At 46.9% G+C, this 25,742-nt stretch overlaps 1 protein-coding gene across 3 annotated transcripts in view; it reads left to right on the top strand.

Moving 5' to 3' along the window:
• Window positions 1-18,049, top strand: part of Skap1 (src kinase associated phosphoprotein 1) — a 296,507-nt gene extending 278,458 nt beyond the window's left edge. For 2 of the 3 annotated variants that reach the window (XM_029484147.2, XM_029484146.2), the window contains 2 exons: window positions 12,919-13,027; window positions 17,921-18,049. In XM_029484147.2, the coding sequence (XP_029340007.1) occupies window positions 12,919-13,020 (102 nt within the window). In that variant the 3' untranslated portion in view covers window positions 13,021-13,027; window positions 17,921-18,049. Of the gene's footprint in view, window positions 1-12,918; window positions 13,029-17,920 lie in introns of those variants that run through there. The other variant, XM_085829237.1, reaches the window with a different exon arrangement.
• The last annotated feature ends 7,693 nt before the right edge of the window (window positions 18,050-25,742 follow it).

Raw genomic sequence — 25,742 nt, 5'->3', positions numbered from 1 at the left:
GCTAATTTCCGTCCAACAAGAGCACGGTACTTTAAACCACCCAAAATAATTGGATTCAAAACAAATTTAGGAAATTGAGTGTGTTAGAAAGCAAATAAAAATATCCTTTTGGTAGGGAGGCGGGGTGAAAGTAGTAAAAATGGCCTTTTTCCCCCTCTCTCCCTTCTTTCCCCTTCACAACTTTGCCATTAAAGTTGCACCTACAGCTAGAAGTTTGTCCGTGAAAAATGGTCATTTTGTTTCTCTGCTCAAAGAATGTTATTAAAATGCTAATTTAAAAGAAAAAGGAGTTAAATATCTAGCGATGGTGCATTCTAATTGCAGCCATAATGAGCTCTCTAAATGTGCATGCCCCTGACACACACCAAGCATAAACAGCAGTAAACAGATCATTAGTACCCGCGTTCATTTATTCTGGCGACCTTACCATGACCCCACCGAGGGTAGGGTGAAAAGCAGGTGGATCTGGCTGTGACACCCCCTAGAGGGATCCAGGAAATGAAGCTATAAGCTGTTGTCATGGAAACGCCTATGTGTGCAGATGATGTAACACACCGACAGGCTGTAGGGCCCCCGCAACTGGGACGTTCGCCTTTCCCTCGCCGGAACAATCTTGAGGATTAAATTATTCATTTCTTTAATTCACAAAGCAAAAGGAATCCTAATTTTCTTGGTGATGTGCAACTCTCTCCCATTCATCTAGGGTCTAAAACACAGTGACTTGTCCCCTCTTTCACCCAACCCACATTCTAGTCCCAAATAGCTGAATTTGGCGAAATCAAGTGTGGAAATGCAGCAGGAATCCAACACTCAGTATCTGCACTACAAGGAAAGAAAACCTAAGGGTTTCTGCCCAAATTAAAAATGTAAAGTATTCTTTCCTGATTAGGGCACCTTGGGCAGGGATTAAATGTATACTGCTTTGTTTGTTGCAAAGCAGCAGCAGAGTTAGCCCTGAGAACTACCAAGCCCAAATTCAATGCCATGAGAACGGAGAGCCACAGACCCTAATGAGCACCTCACCCTAGCAAGGTGCAAAACAGAGATGAGAAACAAGCAGCTGCTCCCCCCTCCCACGCTCAATTGAGAGAATGGAGATTAATAAATATAATTCTTTGGAGAATGATTCCACTCTGTCCTACCCTGTTTTGCACCAAACAACCTCAATAACCTTACAGCAACAATAGAATAACTTTTCTTCTTCTTTTCTTCTTCTTCTTTTTTTTTTTTTAAAGGAAGCAGAAAAGACGATCTCTGGAAATTATTTTAAAATAAAAAATCTCCCAGCCTGTGCCTCCCTCCCGACCCCCCTCCCCATTGCACTTTAGATGAACCTGTGATATTGTAGCAATGGCCCTTGAAGTGCAGTGGGGAGGTGATTTAAGAGAATATTAAAGGCAATGTGGAGATTCAAGGCGCCTCTCTCAGGGAGATCTGGAGAAATACGCAGCACAGATGGGCCGAGCAGATTAAACATTTCCGTCACATTGTTTCCAAATTGTGTTGCGGTGCCTGAGGCTGGTACTGCGGTCAGAGCAAAACAGAGTGGCGGAGCTGCGAGCTGCACAGTTTATGGAATACATATTAATATGCCCGTCTCACATGGTATCACAATTCTATCAGCTCTGAAATGGGGCTGCCTCTATTGTTCCTGAATTCTGCACCGGGCACCTTGTTTCCTCCCGTCTGTAAATGTTTACCTTGCCTTTCCCCTCTCTCTGGTAGGTGAAGTGTAAGTTGTCTGCTCCATTCCTGGCTCTCTTTACAAACCTGCTTCTCTTTACCCCTCCCTCCATGATTTCTCTGTGGCCTCTGCTTGCACTGCACACAGTTTTTCACACACATTTCCATCACCAAGAGCATCTGGTGTGCACAGATCCTACACACCTCCCTGGCCTTGACTGCGAGGTCATGTGTTCATTCACACCCACTTCAGGACATTCAGGCTGTATCCTCCCTCTCGCTCAAGTGCTCCCAGGTCCTCTGTGTGGATCACACGGTCTCCTCAGAGCACTCTGTTCTTAAGCTGGCCTGGGCTTTGTAGACTTGTCCTTGTGAGCCCCCAACAGCTTTTGCTGACCTTCCAATGCGCTCTCTCTCTCTCTCTCTCTCTCTCTCTCTCTCTCTCTCTCTCTCTCTTAATAACACCTATCTCCTCAGACAAGCAGGTCCATCAGTCATCAGGATAGCAAGTTCCCTGAAACGTAACAATAAATAAAACTGGCTCAATTGGAGCAAATTTAATGACTCATTTGTGTTATGATCTATAGACCAAAATTCTGAATAATGGAAAAAGAGAAAATGATTGCCAGGAACCTTAAGCACAGTGTAAAATAGCCTGGAGAGGCTGCCAAATGACTCAAGGTTTTAGCTAAGCGCTGGGCTCCCATCCTTTCCAGTGTCACAAAACCACCAGCTAACCAGCCAACCATTTCCTTATCCCTTCAGGAAAAATCTCCTCACAGAATGGTTTGTGCTGAAAAATGGGTATGTCCGTCTTTGGTAAACAATTCTTCCTAGCTTTCTGCTTCCTGCAGATGGGAACTTGCTGAGCTAAACCCTCCAAGTTCTCTTAAAGCTTAGTCTATCTCAAAGAAAATTCCCAAAGCTGAATTTTAGGAGTTCAGATTTTGTAGGCCAATCCAGAAGGGGTGTGTGTGTGTGTGTGTGTGTGTGTGTGTGTGTTGATCTTGGAATATACAATCTACTCTGCTTAGGAATTTGAATTTCACATCTTTACTAATGATAATATATGGTAAATGGTCTCTATTAGGAGAAATAAGCAATCATAAACCAATACTTCCACGATTGATTGGATTTTCCCATACATATATCAGGCACTTATTGATCTTTTGTGTCCAAGCCTGATTGATTGTTTTCTTCAAGAGGGAGTCTCTCACTTACAACACTAACACAGTGAACTTTGATGGTTAAGAGAATAAAAGTCTCAAGTGTTCCAGGGCCTCTTGTTGCACAAAAGCTGAGAGGCCATTTTGATGTGAAAAAGGAATGTTTCCCTTAGGAACTCACCCGAGGCCTCCATAACAGAGCCTTCTCAATGGAGCTAAGCCCATCAGAGGCTTGTGCCAAAAGCCACTGAAATCTATGTGAGCCTTTTAAGTCAAAGTGTAAATGCTGGTCCCTATGACAGGCAAATATGGTCAGGAAGGGAGAGGATACAGGATTCAGGAAAGGACCCACACCTAGAAAACCCCAGCAAGCGAGGAACAAGGATTCTTGGTCGTCGTTGTTGTTAATTATATTTTGTTCAGTAAAGTTAGTAGGTGTCAATAATAGGACAAAGTCCAGACCTAGGCCATGAAATCCACTGTCTTTTCCTCTAGGGTGCTCGTCTGTAAACTGGGGAGGGTTCATAAACCCTTTGAGGATCTCATGAAGACTCCGGGCATGGGACCCACATATACTTCCGCCCAAAATGTAATGCCAATTTCGAGAATTCAGGAAAAAGTCTTTCCCATCCCTCCATAGACAGGGTAAGGGTTGACAGATTCCACTGTAAGACTTGAAGCCTTAAGAGGCTGTGAGCTCCCTTCTGTTGGAACAGCCTAGGGTTCATTGAGCCTAGAAATTGAATTCTCATCCCAAGACAGGATGGTCATTCCAGGTCATGTCTGTGCTACTCCAGGGGAGCCATGGAAGAGCTTATACAAATAGGAACCAGCAGGGAGGAGAGAGATTAAAATGTAGCAATCATGGAGTAGGGGTATTTAATCTCTTTTAAGGCTTATGATAGGCGCCTGCTGGTTTTCTCCCTGATGTCCCCTGACACCTACTGACAGGGTATTTACAGCACCACACAGGGGCTCAAGGCCCTGTGACAGGAGGAACACTGAGGAGGCCTATCATAGTCTTGAAGCCATAAACAGCAATAGGAAGACACTGGAGGCAGAGTCAAGCTGTGTGACATGCCTGTTGTTGATGACCATACTGCTTTTTGTTTATAGGATCGGCTGTTCTTTTTATGGCAGGTCTGGTGGGTTGGTTTTGTTGTTGTTTGGGGTTTTTTTGGCTTTGTTTTTCCTTGTTGATTGTGATCAGCAGCATACATCCCTTTAGGGCTGTGTGCCACCCCCCATAAACACTCCTGATTGTGGGTGACAGTGAGCACTGCGTGCAACTCAGGTTCATCCAACCTGCCATTCACCCAAGCCAATCGTTCCTCTGTCCTGATCATGGAGACCAAACACCAACTTTCATTTTCAAAACCTCTTCGCTGGGAGTAGAAGGGGTTCAGGGAGATTTGACAAGGTTCAAGTTGAGAGAAACAGATGTTTGATCTAAAGTGGAAAAAAGCAACATGCCATATTTATTTCTTCCAGATGAGATGTGATGTGAAGCAGAACATGTGAGGAGTTTTGTTGTAGGGTCTTGGTTTGTTTGTTTGAGTTTGGGTTTTTTGTTGTTTTTTTTTTTTTGAGGTTTTTTGTTTTTTTTTTTTTTAATCTAGAACTTATTCAAGTAATAATTCGGTACCATTAAGACCATTAAACCCAGCACTGGGGAGGCAGAGGCAGGCAGATTTCTGAGTTCGAGACCAGCCTGGTCTACAGAGTGAGTTCCCGAACAGCCAGGACTACACAGAGAAACCCTGTCTCGAAAACAAACAAACAAACAAACAAAAACAAACAACAACAAAAAGACCATTAAAGTCTCACCTTTAGCCTTCATAGTATACAGAGTCATGGAGTGGAGAACATGTGTAGTTTGGATGCCCCAATGATATACACAATGATATGTATAGGTATGTGTCCCCAGTTTGAAGGTAGAGACACTCCTGCGTTGAAGAAGTCTGTACATCTCCTGGGAGCCTCAAAGCACTCTTCAATTTTTTTTTTTCCAAACAGCTGGGCCAAGAGAAGTTCAGATTTTATGGGAAAAGCATTGATCCCAGAAACTCAGTTCAGTTCGATCCTAAAAACTAAAACCCAAGAATCAGCAACTTAATAAAAAAAGCAGTAAATTAGCACCTCTAGACAGTAGAAGAGTTCATTCAGAGCTTGGGTCTGCCTGGCTGAGCCAGTATTCTCTCCATTTTAATAGTTTAATAAAAATTAGCATAATTAACGAACATCTGTATGATCCAGAGTGGTGCAATTTGGCACTTGGAAACGAGGGCTTAAACATGATTGCTGTGAGTTTAATGTTGTTTTAATTCTTTTTGGCACTGTGCAGTGAAATAAACGTTTGGTGGTGATAGTTCTCGGCCGGATCTCATTTGCATTTTTCTCCCTTTGATTATGAGCAATTGTGGACTCCCCAGCAATTCATCAAAGTAGAAATTATTTTAAAATACCTCGTGGTGTTCAGACTGGGCTGGAGCAATGCATGGGGGGTGGTAGTGGGAGAGAAGGCTCGAAATTTCCATTCATGCTTTAAACCGCAGCCCTGCAGCCCTTTCTTCGGTATCCAACCAGGGGATGAAATCTGGAAAAGACAGTCGGATCCCAGGACCTGTAGGTGCTTTGATTAAGCTCCCAGGCTTCCACAGCACGACACATATGGTCTCTGAGACTCTGCTCTCCTCTTCACTCTTCTGCCGGCTCTTTTGTTTTGAAGGGCAGAGAGCTGCTCTCAACTCGTTTCTGGTCTCACCACTGTGCTGAGCCCACTCCATCTGTGGTCGGCAGGTCAGCGCTCCCCTCGAGCAAGAGCAACCTGACTGGGAGCCTGGCCTTGGCAGGTGCCCTGCTGAGCCTCATCTGCTTCCAGTGTGCACCCTCTATGAGTTGGCAGAGAGTACATCTCCAAGGCTTGGTCCCTCCTCCTGGCATCACAGCCAAAAGAGTCTGCAAAGTGTGAGTCAAAAGTCAAGGGTCATCTCAGCTAATCCCCGTAGGGCCAGTGCTTTATGGGAAGCCCTGCACACCTCACCGACACAAAAGCTTGACTTGAGGGAGTTAACTTTGGTCAGAAGACAGTCCGGCTCACCCTCTCTCTGCCTTGGAGAAAGCAAAGGAGCTGAGGCTAGTTCTTATGAGTTGCTGTGAGAGAGGAAGTCAAAGGGTCACAGCAAAGCCACGCAGATGTAGACATTCCTGTGGCTTGGCGCACATGGGGCAGCTCTAGGAGCAAACCTAAGACAGAAAGGATGAAGATGCAGTTCAGACTGAAAAACAAGCTAAAGGCAGAAACTGGGCTGACTTCAGCATGGGAAAATGAACCATGATGTCACTTGCATTGAGCTGGGCTTTGAAATGTCCTGTCAGACACAGACTGAGGTAGCCTGAGTGGGTGTCATATGCAGACACACTAAAGAGGGAGGTGGCCTGGTGGGGGAAGAAATGAGGAATAGTGCAAAGAGTGATGGACAGATGCGTTCAGTTATATAAGACGATGTTGTTGTTGTTTGGATTTTTTTTTTTTTGCCTGTGTATGTGGGTGTGTAAATTTTCACATGGGCATATTCAGGTGCACATGCATGTGTGTATGTGTGCATATATATAAAGGCCTGAAGTAGATATTAAGTGTCTTTCTTCTTCTGTGTGTTTGTTTTTTGGGTTGGTTCGGTTTGGTTTGTTTCTTTGTATTTTGAGCAGAGTCTCTCTGTCTAGCCCTGGCTGTGTTCCACCAGTCTGGCCTTGAACTCACAGAGCTCCATCTGCCTCTGTTTCCCAAGTGCTAGGACTAAAGGTGTGGACCACCACAACCGGCTCTGGGTATCTTTCTTTTTTTTTTTTTTTTTTTTGGTTTTTCGAGACAGGGTTTCTCTGTATAGCCCTGGCTGTCCTGGAACTCACTTTGTAGACCAGGCTGGCCTCGAACTCAGAAATCCGCCTGCCTCTGCCTCCCGAGTGCTGGGATTAAAGGCGTGCGCCACCACGGCCCGGCTTCTGGGTATCTTTCTTGATTGATTTCTACCTTGCACATTGAGGCAGGGTCTCTCCCTTGAGCCCAGAGCATCTAGCTGGCCTCCTGCTTCCCGTGTGCTGAGATTACCAGCAGCTGCTGTGCCCACCTGGCATTTATATGGATGCTGAAGATTGGAACTCAGGTCTTCATATTTGAAAGAGAGGCACTTCACCTATTGAGCAGCCTTCCTATCCTCTACCGAGTTTGCGTTGGGTGTGATCATGTGTATACGCGTTTTGATTTGGGGGAGGGGGTGGTTTTAGGTTTCTTTTGTTGGTAGTAGTTTGGCTTTTGATTTTGTTTTTGTTTGTTTTTGAGACAGTGTTTCACTTTGTAACCCAGGATGGTCTTGAATTCATAGCAATCTTTACTTCAGCCTCTACAATGCTGGGATAACAGGTATGAGCTATCACACTCAGCTCCTTTTAGGACCTTTTAAAATTCAGTCTTGGGGCTGGATAGATGGCTAAGCATTGACATGGTTGAGGGTATCTCTATTCTTACAGAGGATCCAAGTTTGGTTCCCAGTACCCACATGTGGCAGCTGACAACTGCTTATAACTCCCGTTCCAAGGGATTCAACGCCCTCTTCTGGCACATGTGCATAGATAAATACATATATAGATAGAATGATAGCTAGACAATAGATGGATGGATAGATAGGTAGGTAGATAGATGGATGGATGGATGGATGGATGGATAGATGGATGGATGGATAGATAGATAGATAGATAAGTTGATGTGATTTATATGATGTGATATGATTTATATGATATCAGTCTTAGTAAGTTCTGGGCTAACTTGAGCTAACAAGTGAGAGAGGCTCTGCTCCAAAAGGGAAACAAAGTCCTTAAAGAATTAGTTCAGTAGTCACTCACTGTCTCATGACTGTGGCATCTGAGACTTAGCAGGTAGGAAGCCATTTGGGGCCACTGTCCCCAATCGCAGCTGGTCTCTTTCTGCCACAACCTGTTCAGACACTGGGGAAGTATGTAGGAATTGGTTTAGATGCAGTCTGTTCAGTTGAGAGTGCAAATTCTTACTGCCCCATCATTTCTCCGTGGCCTCACTTAAAATGCATTTCTACGGACCCACTCTGTGCTTCCTGCTAAGAGCTCAACAAACAAAACCAACAAGGGCCAGCCAGCATTTAAAAAAACGTGCTTGTCCTAGTTAGCATTAACTGTGAACTTGACATAGTCTATAATCATCTGGGGGTGGGGGAGTCTGGATTTAATAATTTTTTATCACATTGTACTGTGGTCATATCTATGAAAGATTGTCTTCATGGACTTTTTATATATATATATATGCTTTGCCTACATATATGTCTATGTACCATGCTGGGTACCTGGTGCATGCGAAGGTCAGAAGGGGGAATTGGATCTCCTGGAACTGGGGTTATGGACAGTCATGAGGCACCGTGTGGATTCTAGGAATTGGACCTAGGTCCTCTGGAAGAGCAATCAGTGCTCTTAACCACTGAGCCACCTCTCCATCCCTGCCTTGAGGGTACCACCCATAGGCACTGGTCAAGGCATCCACAGGCTATGAGCAAGCCAATCGGTGAGCCAGCAGCAGCATTCCTCCATAGTTGCAGCTTTAAGCTCCTATCCTGGCTTCTCTCAGTAGTATGGAAGTATAATATAAAGTAAACTCTTTTCTACTTGTCTTAGTTACAATGTTATTGCTAAGAAGAGACACCATGACCAGGGCCACACTCATTTAAAATGCATTTAATCCGGGCTTGTTCACAGTTTCAGAAGGTTAGCCCATGACCATCATGGCAGGAAGTAGCCAAGCCAGGCTCTGGAGTAGTAGCTTTATACCCTGAGCAGCAGGCAGCAGGCAGCAGGCAGCAGGCAGGGGTGGGGGTTGCGGGGACTAGACATGGTATGAGCTTTTGAAAGCCTATTCCCAGTGACATGCCTTCTCCAAAAGGCCACACCTCCTAATCCTTCCAGCTGTGGACTAAGCATGCAAATACTTGAGCTTCAGGGTGCCATTCTCATTCAAACCACACCACCCCTCTAAGTTGCTTCTGGTCGGAGTGTTTTACCACAGCAACAAAACAGAAACTAGACAATATCTAAACCAGGTGTGGTGGTAAACATCTGTTGCCCTGGCACTCTGGAGGCAGAAGGATCAGGAGTTCAAGGGCAGCCTGGGCTACACAAGCTGTATAAAAAGAAAACGGAGAGGGCACTGGGCACTTCCCATCCAGCGATTAGCACCGAGCAGAAGGCAGTGTGGTGAACTCTTCTGGGAAAGCACAGTAGATAATAGAACGGAGCCCTCAGACACAGTCAGAGTGGCCAGGGGATGCATCTTAGAACGCGTGACTCGGGAATTGAAATCTGCAGGCTGCTTAGAAGTGAGTCCCGTGGCATGGAGACATAGAGGCTATAAAAACAGAAGGAAGGCCACATGAGAGAACCCGTAGCCTGTGTAAGCAACCTAGGAGAGTTCTGTTCTACTGAGGAGGTGGGTGACAACACCTAGTACCTCGCGGGACAGAATCACAAGGAGCTTTACCCATCCTTTAAGAAGCTGGCAAGATGAAGGTGTAGGGTTGTGTTGCTGTCCATGGTCTATCTGTCACTGGAGACCAGGCTGAGGTCTGTGGTACATGCTGATGCCGGAGAGACCTCATGGAAGTCCGTGATCCACGCCCCCACTGGTTATAAAGGGCAAGAAAGCTACTTTTGTAGCGGTAACTGCAAAATGATGGCTTCAGACTCACAGTTGAAAAAAGTCATAGAAGGCTTTTATACTAACCCCTACCTCCCTTTATGTCTTCCTCCCCTCCCAAAAAGTAACGGTCTAGACAGGAAGCCGGAGAAAAGTCTTAAAAATTGTGATAAGGAAGTTGAGGTGTTGTTCTCCACAATTGAGGTCTTTGGCAGGGATGCAGATGGAGGGGGATGCAGTTTTCTTTAAGGGGCTGGCCAAGTATGGAAAACACAATTGGACTTGTGTTTGCGAGGGGCGGGGGAATTGAAGTTTTTTTCTTGGGGGGGGGGATCACAAGGGTGGGAAGCTGATCTAGATGGACTGGGAAGTGAGTGTGACGGAGATACATTATGTGAAATTTCCAAATAATTAATAAAAATATTATGTTTGAAAAAAAAAAAAGAAATTATCAAGAGCCAGGCATTGTGTTACACTGCCTTTCATCCCAGCACACAGGAGGCAGCGGCAAGTGGGTCTCTGTGAGTTCAAGACCAGCCTAGTCTACAGAGTAAGTTCAAGTACACCAAGAGCTACCCTGTGACAAAAAGAAAAAAGTTGTCAAGAGGCAATGAGAACTCACACACACACACACACACAGAGGTTCCCACAGAGTAGCAGCATTCTCTGTGCAATTATAAATCCTGGTGCAGGATGAAGAGTAGGTGAGGAAGACAGGGGAGTGCAGGCACAGAGAACAACTGTGGAATGTTTCCGTATCCCCCGTGCGAGCATAACGTGACTCTAGGGTATTAGCAATAGAGAAGTGGGCAGATTTTCAGTCAACTTTTAGAGAGGGAATTAACAGCACACGGGATTGAGTAGAAGGAAGAGGTGACATTGGGGAGGACTGTATAAGCAAGGGCATCTCGGCACTACTCACTGAGGTCAAGAACCAGAGGAGTGGAGCTGGGGACAGGAGCTGGGGACAGGAGCTGGGCCAGGAGCTGGGCCAGGAGCCGGCTGATGGGTTAGGCTTAGGGCTAGAGCTAAAACTTCAGCAGCTTGGTGGACAATGTACTTGGTGTTTTACTTTTTCTTTGTTTGGTTTTTGTTTTGTTTTTCAAGACAGGGTTTCTCTGTGTAGCCCTGGCTGTCCCGGAACTCACTCTGTAGACCAGGCCAGCCTCGAACTCAGAGATCTGCCTGCTTCTGCTTCCCAAATGCTGGGATTAAGGGCGTGCGCCACCAAGGCCTGGCTTGGTGTTTTCCCTGTTGAGGCAAGCAGCAGAGTAACACTGGAAACAAAAAGATCACCAGTTAAAAATAGGGAGCCTGATTTGAACATGTCCTCAATCCGTTCTTTTTTTTTTCCCCCTCTTAAATCTCAACCACCAACAGTGCAAAATGTGGGTCGCATCTTGCTCCCAGACCCAGTTGAAATAAAACACCCTCAGGCCTTTTCTTATTTGTTCCCTCCCTTCCAATATTACCTTCCTTACAGGTATGCCTGCCCACACCCATGCCCCGTCCCCACCTCTTCTAGGCTTAGGACACTGTGGTCCCACTCTCATCCTCACAGCATGGAGAGGGAGATACCAGGAGAACCTGAGGCCACAGGGCTGCCAAAAGGCCAACTGAGGATTTGCTCCAGCCTATCTGACTCCAACAGCCATTACTCTGCCCCATAAACTCCCAAGAACAAGCAGGGTTTCAAGCCATCCTTGTGTCCCTTGAGGAACCCCAGATAGCACTCTGCACAAGGAAGATGCTTGATGGATAGTATTGACCTGAACTATGACCTGTCACCCTGAAGCATCTTTAGTGTTTCTGGCATTTAGCTAGTGTTCAGCCCTCTCTAAAGAAGCCATAGCATTCACTTGGTTAAAGGGGAGGAGTCTAGAAAGATAGTTCAGCATCTAAGCGCACATACTGTTCTTTCAGAAGACCTGAGTTCAATTCCCAGCAACAACATCAGGTGACTCACAACCGCCTTTAACACTCTCTAGGGAGATCTGACTCCTCTGCCCAAGGGCACCTGTACTCACATATATCCCCAGACCCCCACACATAAACACACACATGATTAAAAAATAATAAAAGTCAATCTTAAAAAATAATAAAATTATTTTTAAAGGGAGAAAAGCAAGATGTGGTACTTTATGCCTTTAAATCTGCACTGGTCTACATAGTGAGTTCTAGGCCAGTCGAGGCTATATAGTAAGATCCTGTCTCAAAAAAATAAAAAAGAGAGAGAGGAAAGATTTTTTTTATATTTTTTTTATTATGTATTTTCCTCAATTACATTTCCAATGCTATCCCAAAAGTCTCCCATACCCTCCCCCCCCCCCCACTTCCCTACCCACCCATTCCCATTTTTTGGCCCTGGCGTTCCCCTGTACTGGGGCATATAAAGTTTGCGTGTCCAATGGGCCTCTCTTTCCAGTGATGGCCGACTAGGCCATCTTCTGATACATATGCAGCTAGAGTCAAGAGCTCCGGGGTACTGGTTAGTTCATATTGTTGTTGCACCTACAGGGTTGCAGATCTCTTTAGCTCCTTGGATACTTTCTCTAGCTCCTCCATTGGGGGCCCTGTGATCCATCCAATAGCTGACTGTGAGAATCCACTTATGTGTTTGCTAGGCCCCGAGAGGAAAGATTTTTAAAAAGCATTTGTGTAGTGGTGGATACCTAAAATTCTAGTCCTCAGGAGTCAGAGGCCAGAAGATCAAAAGTCCAAGGCCAACCTGGACTGCACAGTGAATCCCTACCTTTAGAAAAATATAAAGCTGTTAGGGGCTGGAGAGATGGCTCAGAGGTTAAGAGGCCCGCTCTTCCAGAGGTCCTGAGTTCAATTCCCAACAACCATGTGGGAACTAAACATCTGTCATGGAATCCAGTGCCTCTTCTGGTGTGTCTGAAGGCAGCTCGTATATATAAAACAAATAAGTAAATCTTAAAGAGAGAGAAAGTTTGTTTCTTTAAAAAAAATTTTAAAAAGTATTTACTGTTCTTGCAGAGGACCTGAGTCTGGCCCCCAGCACCCTTGTCAGCAGCTCACAGCCAACCACCTCTAACACACACACACACACACACACACACACACACACTTAAAAATAAAATGTTTGGGTTGTTAGATTCAGCAGTAGCATCAAGTATGCTCATCACCATGCAGTGAGGATTACAGCAAAACGAACACGCTTCTCTTTGTCCTCTGGATGACTTTGGTCTATCTAGAGATGATCTTAGGAAGGGTGTTCACAGTTCTTTCTGGCAGCCAGCAAAGAACCCAGCCGCTGACTCTCCCAGCGCTGACACTGTGTGAAGTTTGTAGGAGCATGTATCCAACCACTGCCATCTTCTTTTCCCTCTTCAGGAGTACAACATGTACGGCTGGTGGGTAGGAGAGCTGAACAGCGTCATCGGAATTGTTCCAAAGGACTATCTCACCACCGCCTTTGAAATGGAAGGAAGATGAAGCCCAGGTATCCGTATCGGCGTCCAAGAGCCGCCCTTAGTTTAGTGGAGTTTGTTGGCCATGACTTCACTAGCTGTGTGGTCATCACTGAAGCAGCCTTTCCTTCTTCTCCAAAAATGATGTTAAGAATTCAGATGAGGCCGGGCGTGGTGGCACACGCCTTTAATCCCAGCACTCGGGGGGGGGGGGGGGGCAGAGGCAGGGGGATTTCTAAGTTAGAGGCCAGCCTGGTCTACAAAGTGAGTTCCAGGACAGCCAGGGCTACACAGAGAAACCCTGTCTCAAAAAAACCAAAAAAAAAAAAATTTAGGGCTGGTGAGATGGCTCAGCGGTTAAGAGCACTGACTGGAGGTCCTGAGTTCAAATCCCAGCAACCACATGGTGGCTCACAACCACCTGTAATGAGATCTGAAGACAGCTACAGTGTACTTACATATAATAAATAAATAAAATCTTTAAAAAAAATTTTTTAAATTAAAAAATAAGAGAATTCAGATGAGAGGGGGTGGGTATGAGCAATAGCATGTGTAATATTCTCAAAGACTAAAATATAATAAATAAGTTAAAGTGAAGAAGGGAATGAGAGTCAGGCAGTGGTGGCCCATGCCTTTAGTCCCAGCACTCAGGAGACAGAGATAGGCAGATCTCTGAGTTTGAGGTCAGCCTGGTCTACAGAGTGAGTTCTAGGACATCTGGGGGTATGAAAAGAAATCCTGTCTTGGGAAAAAAAAAAAGGAAAGAAAAAAAGAAAAGAAAATGGGTGGGCTAGAGATGTATGTGGGTTGGTAGACTACATATCTGGCATGCATGACGCCTCTCTCATCCCCAGCACCACATAAAACTGGACACACTTGTGCATACCTATAACCCGAGCCCTGGAGGTAGAACTGGAGGATCACAAGTCCAAGGTTATCCTCGGCTACATAGCAAATTCTAACTCAGCCTGGGCTACTTGAAACCCATGGTCAGGGGACGAGTGTGGAATTTTGTTTCCCTAAATTTAGGGACTAGGTCACTTAGCACTGGGCTCAACTGAAAGTGACAGACCATTCAAAATAGCAATGATTTGACCCATGAATTTATGTTGCTCCTTTATGTAAATCTAGAAGCAAACGGCCAGAGGCATTTGGGTTCTGTGAGGCTTCTCCTTGGGCCCCACTGTGTGTGGCCAGTATTTCCCAGGCAGGGCACAATGGATGCTTCAGCTCTCTGCTTCCTGTGTTGCCATCCTAGTCAGTGGGGAAGATAAAGGCCTAAAGGGGGCTGGAGAGCCAGCTAGGTGTTTAAAGACATGTACTGCTCTGCCAGAGAACCTGAGTTTGATTTCCAGGACCCGTCTTTAGTGTTCTAGCATGTTGGTTAGTACCCAGCAGTCTCTAAAGAAGCCATAGCATTCTGCTTGGTTTGGCAGAGAGGGAGACAGGCAGGAGAGATGGCTCAGCATCTATGAGCACTGGTTACTCTTCCAGAGGACCAGGGTTCCATTCCCAGGATCCACATGGCAGCTCACAACCCCAGTTCCAGGAGATTCGATGCCCTCTTCTGGCTTCTGTGGGCACTGCACGTACATGATGCACAGATGCACATACAGGTGGGACACCCACACATAAAATTCATCTATTTTGGTTATTTTTTTGGTTTTCTGAGACAGGGTTTCTCTGTATATCTCTGGCTGTCTTGGAACTCACTCTGTAGACCAGGCTGGCCTCAAACTCAGAAATCTGCCTGCCTCTGCTTCCCGAGTGCTGGGATCAAAGGCATGCACCACCACTGCCTGGCAAAATTCACTTTTTTAAAGAAGTTGGAAAACAACTCAGGAAAAACAGCCAACATTGACCTCTGGCCTCCACATGCATACACATATGTACATGAGTACCAGCACATACATGTGTATATACCTACACCATCATGTTCATAACACTACACACCACACCCATAGAAATTTTCAGTCTTTTATGAGAATTCCTAGGAATATAATCAAATTAACTTTTAACAGCTACTTGGGAGGCTGAGGCAGGAGGATCGTGAATTCAAGGCACCCTGGGCTGCAGATCAAGACCCACAATATATAGAGATGTAACTTTTAAGTAATAAAGCATATGCATTAAGCTTTTTGAGCTGCTGGGCAGTGGTGGCACATGCCTTTGATTCCAGCACTTGGGAGGCAGAGGCAGGCGGATTTCTGAGTTTGAGGCCAGCCTGGTCTACAGAGTGAGTTCTAGGACAACCAGGGCTACACAGAGAAACCCTGTCTCAAAAAACCAAAAAAAAATTTTATGAGCAAGAACACCATGCTTTGGTAGATTGTTTTGGTTTGGTTTTTGCTTTGTTTTGGGTTTTGTTTTTGTTTTTGTTTGTTTGTTTTTTGATAGTGTGTGTGTGTGTGTGTGTGTGTGTGTCTGTAGGTGTTACTGGGAATTGAATCTAGGACTTTCTACATACTAGTCAAGAGCTCTGTCACTGAGTTAGCTAGCCCCCACATGGTGTTTTAAAATAGCAGGCATGCTCAGCATGAGTGGGGTAGCAATGGGAGCCACCTTGATGGTCAGTGGGTCTAGAATTTAGAACGGTAAAAGAGTATTCATGACTAGCTTGATGTCAGGATTTCCATCTTCCGGCTGAACAAGGGGTCAGCCTTTACTGGCAGGGCGCGGCACACCATCAGTGTGACAGTGATAGGATCTGTCCTGGAGCCTTCTCACCCAGGCCCCTCCCTAGTCTGCAGCAACTGAGTGAACTCAGTCAGGAACATACACAAGATAGACCTTGGCTCCCCAGTGCTCGCTCTTGTGAGATCACCGAGCCCCAGTTCGGGCCTGTTACTCCAGGTTTGACTTCACGACATCCCTAAAGAGGACGGTTTACTGGCCACGGGTGCAGAGAGGCAGGGATCCTTCTGCCAAATCTGAACAAAACACTTTCTTTCACTTTGTCGTTTATTTGAAGTGTAGCTCTTCATTCCCTTTAAACCCAACACTTCCTCTTCTCGGAATCGATCCCATGGCTGTCCTTTGCACATGTGCCAAATGGTACAGACATGAGCAGAGGCATTCGTCTAGGAAGGGATTAGAGACAAACTGGATGTCCAAGAGAACAGGCAAGAAACTGTAGGGCATTCGGGGATTTGAGCACTCCCCAGCAGTAAAAGCAAAGGAATGCTCTTACAAATACGTTTCAGGATAGACCAGTTAAGTACAAAGATCAGCAGTGGAGGGCAAGCCAACCGCAAGCTTCCTTGTAGAAAACAGGCGTGGAAGAGAGCTGTTGTTCATGGCTCATGCATGCCTGTAATCCCAGAACGCAGGGCAACTGCCCTAGACTGTAAACCAGATATGGGCTGAGTAACAAGGCAGCTGGGTTCCAGAGTGAGACCTCGTCTCAAAAGACCACGCAGAGTAGATTTACAGAGCTATTTGTTTATGCATGTATGAAATACCTCTGGAAGGAGAAAGAACAGAATCAGTCACCTCTAAGGACAGGAAAAAAAAAAAAAACAAACAAACAAACAAACACACGGCTCTGAGACAGGGTAACAGGAAAGGGGTTTACTGCCATTTGTAAATCTACCTTTTAATTTTTTATTATTTTTTCTATTATGGGAGGTTCTGGACATGCATGTAGGTGCCAATGGAGGCCAGAAGAGGGCGTTAGATCCCCTGAACCTGGATTAGTAAACGACTGTAAGCCACCATGTGAGTGCTGGGAACCAAAGTAGGTCTTCTGCAAGAGCAGAAAGTGTCCTTGACCACTGAGCCATCTCTCCAGACTTCTCCCCACCCCCGTTTTGTTGTTGTTGTTGTTGTTTTCGGGGGAAGGGTGGTTCGTTTGGGGTTTTTTGTTTGTTTGGTTGGTTGGTTGGGTTTTTTTTGTTGTTGTTTTTGTTTTTTGTTTTTATTTTTGTTTTTGAAATGTGGTCTTATATATCCTAAGCTGGCTTCAGTTCCTTGCTGTGTAACTGAGGATGGCATTGAACATCTGGTCCTCTTGCCTCTACCTCCTGAGTACTGGAATAAGAGATGTGCACCAGGGCTGGAGAGATGGCTCAGCAGTTAAGAGCACTGATTGCTCTTCCTGAGGTCCTGAGTTCAATTCCCAGCAACCACATGGTGACTCACAACCATCGGTAACAGGATCTGATGCCTTCCTCTGGTATGTCTGAAGACAGCAATGATGTACTCATATACATAAAATAAATCTTTAAAAAAAAAAAAAGTCGGGCATGGTGGCGCACGCCTTTAATCCCAGCACTCAGGAGGCAGAAGCAGGCGGATTTCTGAGTTCGAGGCCAGCCTGGTCTATAGAGTTGTTGCGGCCGACCCGCAGTCCGCAACACGAACAGTTCAACTGAGGATGGCAGTTCTAGCTGAAAAGAGAGGAAGCTAGACGGGGCGGGCGAAAGAATGAGGCCAAGACGATTCCATGTTCAAGGCCCCCCTTTACTAATTCCAACATTCAGTTATAAAGGAAGGGGGGGGGGACCCAATTTCCCACCAAGTAACTCGGGATCCAGTAGCAGGACGAACACGTGTGTGCCTCCAAGCAGCAAAGCGACAGGGTCCAGCAGTGGGCGTGGCAGAACAAATGAGCAGGAAACTCCACCCTTGAGCAAGCAGGTTCCAGGGTGGGGGAAGAGAGACCACATAGAGTGAGTTCCAGGACAGCCAGGGCTACACAGAGAAACCCTGTCTTGAAAAAAAACAAAACAAAACAAAAAAAGATGTGCACCACCTTACCCAGTCGGTGCCATGCTGGGGGCTGAATCCTGGGCTTCCCGTGTACCAGGCAAGCACTTTAGCAACTGAGCTGCTCCCTACCCACGCTCTTATATTCTGAGTCGTAAAAAGACAATTTACGTTTTTCATCCCTCAGGGAACGTATTCTTCTCTCTATCCTACCTCAGGAAGAAACAGACCATCAGAAACTCCTGTCCCCAACTCTGGCCATGGATTCTTCTCTTCCCTGAATGGAGCCAAGACTCTGCTGCTTCGTGTGACTTTAAGCCACTGATAAGATGAGTAGGAAGAAGACAGTTCATCAGACCTGCTCCTCAAGCAGCCAGCTTCTAGCTTTCTGCCCTCTCTGTGTCCCCACATCCATAAGCCTTTCCTACGAGCCCGCTACAAAGAAGACAGCAACGGAGGAAATCATGGGAGGAAGAGGCTACTGATGGGTTGTGGCTTGCAAAGCACAAATAAAGTCTGGATGTGTTTCCTTGCCTTGTATGGTGGGGCTGAATTCCTTTCTGACAATATCACAGGCTGGCAAGATGGTTCCATGGGTAAGAGCACCTGCTGCCAGGCCTGATGACCTGAGTTCAGGCCCCAGGACCCACGCGGTAGGAGAGAACCCATCCCCACACGTTGTCCTCTGACCTCCATGCATGTACCATGGCACATGTATACCCATACACTTGAATAAATAAAAATGAATAATAAGCAAATGTTAAGTTTTAATAATATCAAAATGGCACTGCTAGGTATTCTTGCCATCTGCAAAGTGGGAAGGGACAGTCACAGCAAGAGTGAAAGCCCGGACAGGGAAGGAGAGATTGACTGCCTTCAGTCCCACTGATGGAACAGACATCTCTGGAACTCAGGACAGCTAGTGCCCTTCTGGTCAGTGTCTCAGACTGCCTTTGGTTGGCTACTTGGTTGTTTCTTCTTCTGTGATGAACCTCTGAGACACAGACAGAAGCAAGGCCTGGAAATGAGCACGCTGGAGAGCCCCTCTGTGGGCATTGTGGTCTCCAGTGATGGAATCCCAGACGGAGTGAGGACATGGGGGGGGGGCTCTCTAAAACAGGGAGTCCTGCTCCTTTAACAGTCACCTGCACCTAGTTCTGCACGTTGACAAGGCAACAGAACAATGGTTGGGAACACAAACCCCAGCACTAGACAACCCGGGAATAAATCTCATTTTTCCTTGTATGATGGGTTGGCATTTAGTGCCTCCGTTTCTTCTGTGAAGAGAGGGTGTGCTTTCTCTCTCTCTCTCTCTCTCAGCAGGTCACTGGGTAATTAGGGAGATGAAGGGGTTTGTCAAGTTCTCTGTACTTGGAGAAGTACCTGGCGTGTGGTAAGCGCTCAGTAAAGGCTAGCTGTTGTTGCCAGACTCTACATGAGACATTTTGCAAGACAAGCACCCAAGCAGCTATAGAAATTGTATATCAAAAACTGCCTATTCGAAGCAGCCCTGCGTTGGCAGGGGCCTTTCTCACCTCTGTCAGGGACATGTTGTAAGCAAGTTCTCATCTCACATCACCACAGGAGAGAATCCAGGCAGCACACAGGGATGCCGGTAGATTCCAAGTTTTTCAAAGGAAAAAAACAAAAACCAAACCCTTATGCTAATTACTCATTTCCAGACCCAGAGATTTAAAAAAAAAAAAAATGGAAACAAGTCTGTGTATGGATAGAGAGGCAAGAAGAGTGGGACAGTTTGGGTCTAGGGGGTGTCGCTAGAGAAGTAGCTATATCATCCCCTATTACCCAGGGTGCTAGAAGGAGAGAGAACCACTAGGTGGCAGTATATGAGCAGGTGAACCAGAGAGAACCAATTGCCTTCTGCTTTAGGAACCTTTGCACCAATCGCAACCCACAGGTAAGAACAATGGGTATTGTTCAGTGTTTACCACAAACACCTCCTATGCCCACCCATCCTTCCTTTGGAAACCCCCAGAGTCCCACTCTGGAAGACTAGGTGGGCGGAACATGACTGTGGGACTTACCCTTTGAGTTAGACACCAGAAAAGGGAGAGAGGAGGGTGAAGGGGAGTTGAAAAGGCAAAGAAGACGAGGAGACTCCATTACTCCTTGCACTGGCCCATGCTCTTAATCTTGTGGCCATTGCTTCCGGCATTTAAAACATAGTCCCAGCCTGGCGTTGGTGGCGCACGCCTTTAATCCCAGCACTCGGGAGGCAGAGGCAGGCAGATTTCTGAGTTCAAGGCCAGCCTGGTCTACAGAGTGAGTTCCAGGGTAGCCAGGGCTGAGGCAGGCAGATTTCTGAGTTCAAGGCCAGCCTGGTCTACAGAGTGAGTTCCAGGGTAGCCAGGGCTACACAGAGAAACCCTGTCTCGAAAAAAAACAAAACACAACAACAACAAAAACCATCGTCCCTTAGTAGGGTGATGCCTTCTGCACCTGAAGAGTAAAGAAACCATGAACTTGCCTAACTGCCAATGTCTCCTGAACTTCTGTGCACCGCACTATAGAGGAGGCGACCATACTCAGACCTCTGGCCTTTCTAGCAATACAATTTAGGAAAGAGACAAGATTATCCCTAAAAGATACAAAGTCAGGCATCTTGGAAATCTGTCCTCAGCAGGGCAGAGAATACAAGCCTGTCATCCCAGCACTGTGGAGTTGGAGGCAAGAGAATCATTACAAAGTCCATGCTAGTCGGCATGGTGAGTCCTAGGCCGGTCCTGCAGGAAAGAAAATATAGTCAGCCACTGTTCTGACCCTGACATTTGAGGAAGGGTGAAGCGGGTCTGGTGAGATGATTCTAGCCGCTGGCTGAAGGGTATTTTCTGTCCTAAAGGTGACTGATTTAATCTTTGTTTGTTTGTTTTTTCAAGAGTTGTTTCATTTTTGTGGGTTCTTTCCCCCCAGAGAAAATTTAGATTAAGGAAAAGTGGGGGCATCACTCAAGAGTAAGAAGGGCTCCCAAAAGAGAATACCCTAAAGGAGAGAGGACCTTAGGGAAACAAACTCCCGAATCTGGTTGAAAACTAAACCCCATACAACAAACTACTCCTCAGTCAGCCCAAGGTCTCAGCCAAGCATCTGAGACTGCAACTGTCTAATCAGGCATCCATGTCAATGTTTCACTCTACTAACCAAATCCTCCATCTTTGCCACCTGCCCCTAACTGGAAAAATAACTAGGACATCTGGCCACTGAACTGGTGGCCGTACACATAGGATGGTTTCTTAACCAGTTGTCCCAGTGAGTGAGACAGGAGAGAAACAGAAGCGAAGGAGTTCCCTCCCTTAACATCACGGTAAGAAGAAAAATCTAAGATCCTAATTTAGGAGGCAAATGTGTATCTTTTTACAGCTATTTTTGTTGTTGTTGGGCTTTATTTGTGACAGGGTCTCACACAACCCAGACTGGCCTCAAACTCACTGTGCAGCCAGGGATGACCTTAAATTGAATATCCTGCCTCTTCCACCTCCAGAGTGCTGGGATTATAGGTGGGTACCACCATGCACGCCCTACAGGGAATCTCTTATTCAGAATTTACCAACCCTCACCCTCACCAGAGAGTCTAACCTGGAGCTAGAGCATTTGGTCTGCATTGTTCAGGATGTTATGAAAGCACTAAGTACTCTTGAAAATTAAGCATAGCCAAACTGGACTACATAGTGTGATCCTGTCTAGAAGGGGGGTGGGGTGGGGGAAATCACAAGAAGAAGAAAAAAAAGAGTAAGTTCTTTGCATATGAAGAACAAAACTCGGATGCCAGGGACATCACTTTTATCTTTGGCCAAAAAAAGAAAAGAATCCCATCCCAGCCTTGTGTGGTGTGTGGTGCATCCTCTCCCACCCCAATCTGCTAGGAGCAGTTCCAGCTGGGTGAATCGCAATGGTGAGTGGTAGGAAATTTGTCAATTCCCAGAGCAGCGTCAAAAACTGGAGGTTGACTCCGGGAAAATCACCCTCCACTCAGAGGCTCATGGGGCAGCACAGCCCAGTGACTCATACTTATTTCCCAGTGTGTAGATTATCACCCCTCGCTCCTCCTGCCCAGCCATTGGGTTTCCCACTGGGATTTACAGAGATTGGGAGGGAGTTTCAAACTCCCACCAACAACAACAACAAAAAAAAAAAGATTTCTCTTTTCCAAGGGATTTCAATCCTGTGCCCCAGTCATAACCATCTCTGAGACTGAATCAGCAGGCTAGGTAGAGCCATCACACTAGCCCACACCTCATTCTAAGGTCTATCCCTTTTGGTACAAAATTTTTAAACCCGTATAATGAAGGGAAAACATTGTTGGTGTGTGTGGGGGGGAGGTACAATAGGGTGGCCTTCTAGCTTCGTAACTGAAACCGTTTTCTGCTGGTTTTGAGATGGTCTCACCGAGAAGCCCAGGCTGACCCCAAACTTGCAATCCTCCTGCCCCTGCTTCCCAATACCAGAATCACCGACCCTACCACTTTGCCTCATCCCCATTTTGCGACAGGATCTAGGCTGCCCGAGATGGCCTTGAACTTATAGTCCTTCTGTCTCTGCTCCCAGAATAGCTGGGTTGACACAGATACACCACCATGCCCAGCTCCAAACTAAGACACTTTTGAGAGTGAAGGAAGGTGCTGGTGTGCACACGGGACAGGTGTGCACAATAAAAATACGGCAAAATGGGCTGGGGAGCCAGGCACTAGAGAGATGACCCAGCTCTCCTGGCATGAGGCCTGGCAATGCCCCTTCCTCTGAAGTCCTTTCTCCCGCAGGCCTGGCTTCTCAGCAAACTTGCCAGTGAGGCTTTTCCTTTTCCTGATGGCCGGGCTGTTCAGAGACTGCTGTCTCTGGCATGGGGCTCTGGTGGAGCTGGCCCACGGTCAGCAGCCGTGTGTGTGTGTGTGTGTGTCCCTCCTGGGCTCCCATTACAATCCTCCACATTTCCACCTGGCCAAGTGCCACAGAAGGAAAAGAGCTCGTGGCACCAGGCAACAGTAGGGCACTTCCTGGCCTCCTGTGACCGGAGCTCGTTCCAAGAGGTTTCTAGTGCCGCTCCTCACAGGGCATCTGCTTCCCACTCCACACGCTCTCCACCTGATGGTGAGCAGCTGGCCACCATGGAACAGAACGCAGGCTGCAAACGCTTCCCTGCCACCCGCTGGCCATTTGGCTTCTGAAGTAGCAGGCACACACCATTGCCCCCCAGGGCTGGCACCCTCTAGGAAGGCACCTGGCACTTGGACACTTGGGTCATTTCTTCAACATCTCAAGTTGAGCGCAGCAGAGTCCTGTTTCTTAACCTTGGCATGCTGGGTCAGAAATTTTTGTTTTGTTGAGCCTGGTTGTATAACCCAGTCTAAAGCCACACTCCCTGTGTTGCTGAAGATGGCCTTGACCTTTTAACCCTTGCCTTGCCTCCCAGGCAGAGGCCGCTACCACCCCATTTACGCACAGCCGGGGCCTGTACCTACATGTCAGGCAAACACTGTACCAAGCTACAGTCCCTTGGTTTTCTTAGAAATGGGATTTCAGTCTGTAGTCCAGACTGCTCTGGGATTCAGGACATCGCCCAGGATGGCTTCGTACCCACGGTGATCCTCCTGCTTTAGTCTCCTAAGTGTTGGGACTGAGGGAGCCACCACATCCAGCCATAGGTCAGGAAAGTCCGTTTTGTTGAGGGCTCCAGAGGACATTCAATTGGGAAGGGTAGCATAGAAACACGAGACTGAAGCCGAAATCCTACTTCAGGACAAGAGGCAAAGACCCGGCATCATTTTATGCAGCTCAAAGATTCATACTGTCCCGGATCCTTTCGAATCCCCGAGCTCTCGGAGACTGGTGCTGCACGTGACACCAGGGGGGTTGCTGACTGCAGCCCCCTGACAGAAGAGGGGGATTTGAGACAGGTTTGTCCCGAGGTTGTCATTTTTCCTGGTCTTCACTGTCACTGTTAGTTTAGAGGAAAGTTTTCTCATACAAAGCGACTCCCAGGAGCTCTGTCAAGAACCAAAACACAAAACAAAGAAACAAACAAAAACAAAAACAAAAAAAACCACAACCAAAAGCTACCACCCTCTCGGGAGGCCCAGAGACAGGATGAGGGTCTGGTGTCTTTGTTGTGTTTGCTGTGCAGGCCACACAGGAGGGCCAGTGCCTGCCGCAATGCCAGCCAGAGCCCTGTCGATGCTGCCTCCCCTGGGCACGAAAGCTGAGGCACCTGGAAGGGTTATTAGCAGGATTGGAACTCATCTCTCTGCTGGGACTAGATCATAATTACAGTAATTTTCTAACAGAGCTCTGCAGTAGGACTGTTTAATCAGCATCTGACTCCCCGGTGCTCTCAGCCCTCATCGCTCAAGGAGAGGAGTGGGATGGCTCTTAAAGAGACAGTGCCCGCCTTTCAGCATTCTGAACAGATGTGCCCTAATTGGTAGAATATATCTAAGTCTTGTAGCTTACAGTGGGCAGGTTGCACTGCCTCCAACAGACTGCCTGGGGCTCTCCCTATTCTAGGCCTTCTGCCTGAGGTCCTCAGGTCAAGCTGGATGGTGGGCCAGGATTCTCCTACTAACATAGCCACTAAGGGAAGAGACACAAGTTTATTGTATTTAATGAGAGGAACCAACGTGCTGGCCCCTTTGGATTGATAGAACGAGAGAAAAGGGGGTTAAGTTAGCTAAAGGACAGAAATGACTTGAACTTCTAGTTGGTGGTTTCCCATAATCCAAAGATCATGGAAGCTCTCTGGAGGAAAATCCCTTACCAACTTCCCAGTCACTTACCACCATGCAGTCCGTCCCTGAATACTCACTCCCTACTGTGAAGTGCTGGCATCCTAGTACCACTCACTAGACTAGGGTTTCTCTCCTTTGCTTAGGGGAAGTAGATCCGTCTGCCCTGAATCGGAAGGAAGCAACCTTAGTTCTCGCTTGCTGAGTTGAAGCACAGGGCACAGGACTCTTGCTGGCCTTTCAAGTGGAGGCTGCCTGTGGATGGAGGAGCAGTTGGTGGTCTGGAGAGATTTGAGGTCGCCAGCTTCCCCCTCAACATCTAGTTACAGGCTGGGCTGTCCCTCTCTCCAGACATGGATCTCTCCCATGTCAGGACTGCAGGATGGGCCAAGGCACACTTGGTGTCTGCAGCCATTTCCAAAACATTCCCTTTAGAGAAGAGCTTGCTGCGGGGGTGGGGGGTGGGGGGTGGGGGGGTGGGGTAGCTTTCAAACCTTTCAGGAAGTATGGTGGTAAAGCAGGGTATTTATCTACAGTCCAAAGGTTTCCGTGAGCCAGGCTCTACAGAAATGACTTCCTTCTGGCAGAGGCTGCCCTCTGCCCACACTTGAAGAAGGAAGTGGCTCTGACTTCCCGCAGCCTGTTCCCCTTGCATCCACAAAGATCAGGTGCTCCAATTCCCTCAGTCTTGCTGAGTGGGGCCAGGGGTTGCTCGGATCCCGTTTCTATATTTGACACACCCTTGCATCTCGTGACCTGTTTGGAGTCCCCCTAAGTCGTTAAGAATTCTAAGCAAGAGTTGTGGTATACAAACAAACTCACAAACACTGAGCTAATTTAATCTCCTCTGGTAGGAGATGGAGCCTCTGAGCAAAGCTACCAGAGTCACCTAGGACTCAGTAGTGGGGACTTAAGGCCTTAGCAGCCAGCAAACCAAGGACTCTGCGAGGCTGGTTTACTGTTGTTCACTTTCTTACTATAGCCCAGGATGTCCTGGAAGACCCTCTGTAGCCCAGGCTAGCCTGAAACACCCTCTGTAGCCCAGGCTAGCCTTAAACTCACAATCCTCTTGCCTCAACTGCTCCAGTGCTGGAAATATAGGTGTGTACCACCACACCTTAGTACTACAGACCTCAGAAAGTACCTCCTACAAAGATCAGACATACTGGGTATAGGAATGACACAGACACCCTCCAGGTCCTGGTCAAGCCATTTGAAAACTGCCTTTTACAAGCCTTACTCAATCCAGCTTCCTCAGGGAGAAATGGAGTATGACGCCCGCCTACCCTGCTGACTCTTATCAAAC

This window comes from Mus caroli, unplaced genomic scaffold (genome assembly GCF_978045245.1).
Source record: "Mus caroli unplaced genomic scaffold, Mus_caroli_1 scaffold_13, whole genome shotgun sequence".
Lineage (NCBI taxonomy): Eukaryota > Metazoa > Chordata > Mammalia > Rodentia > Muridae > Mus > Mus caroli.
The sequence above is the reverse complement of the archived record's forward strand: the minus strand, read 5'-3'. Positions and strand labels throughout refer to the sequence as shown.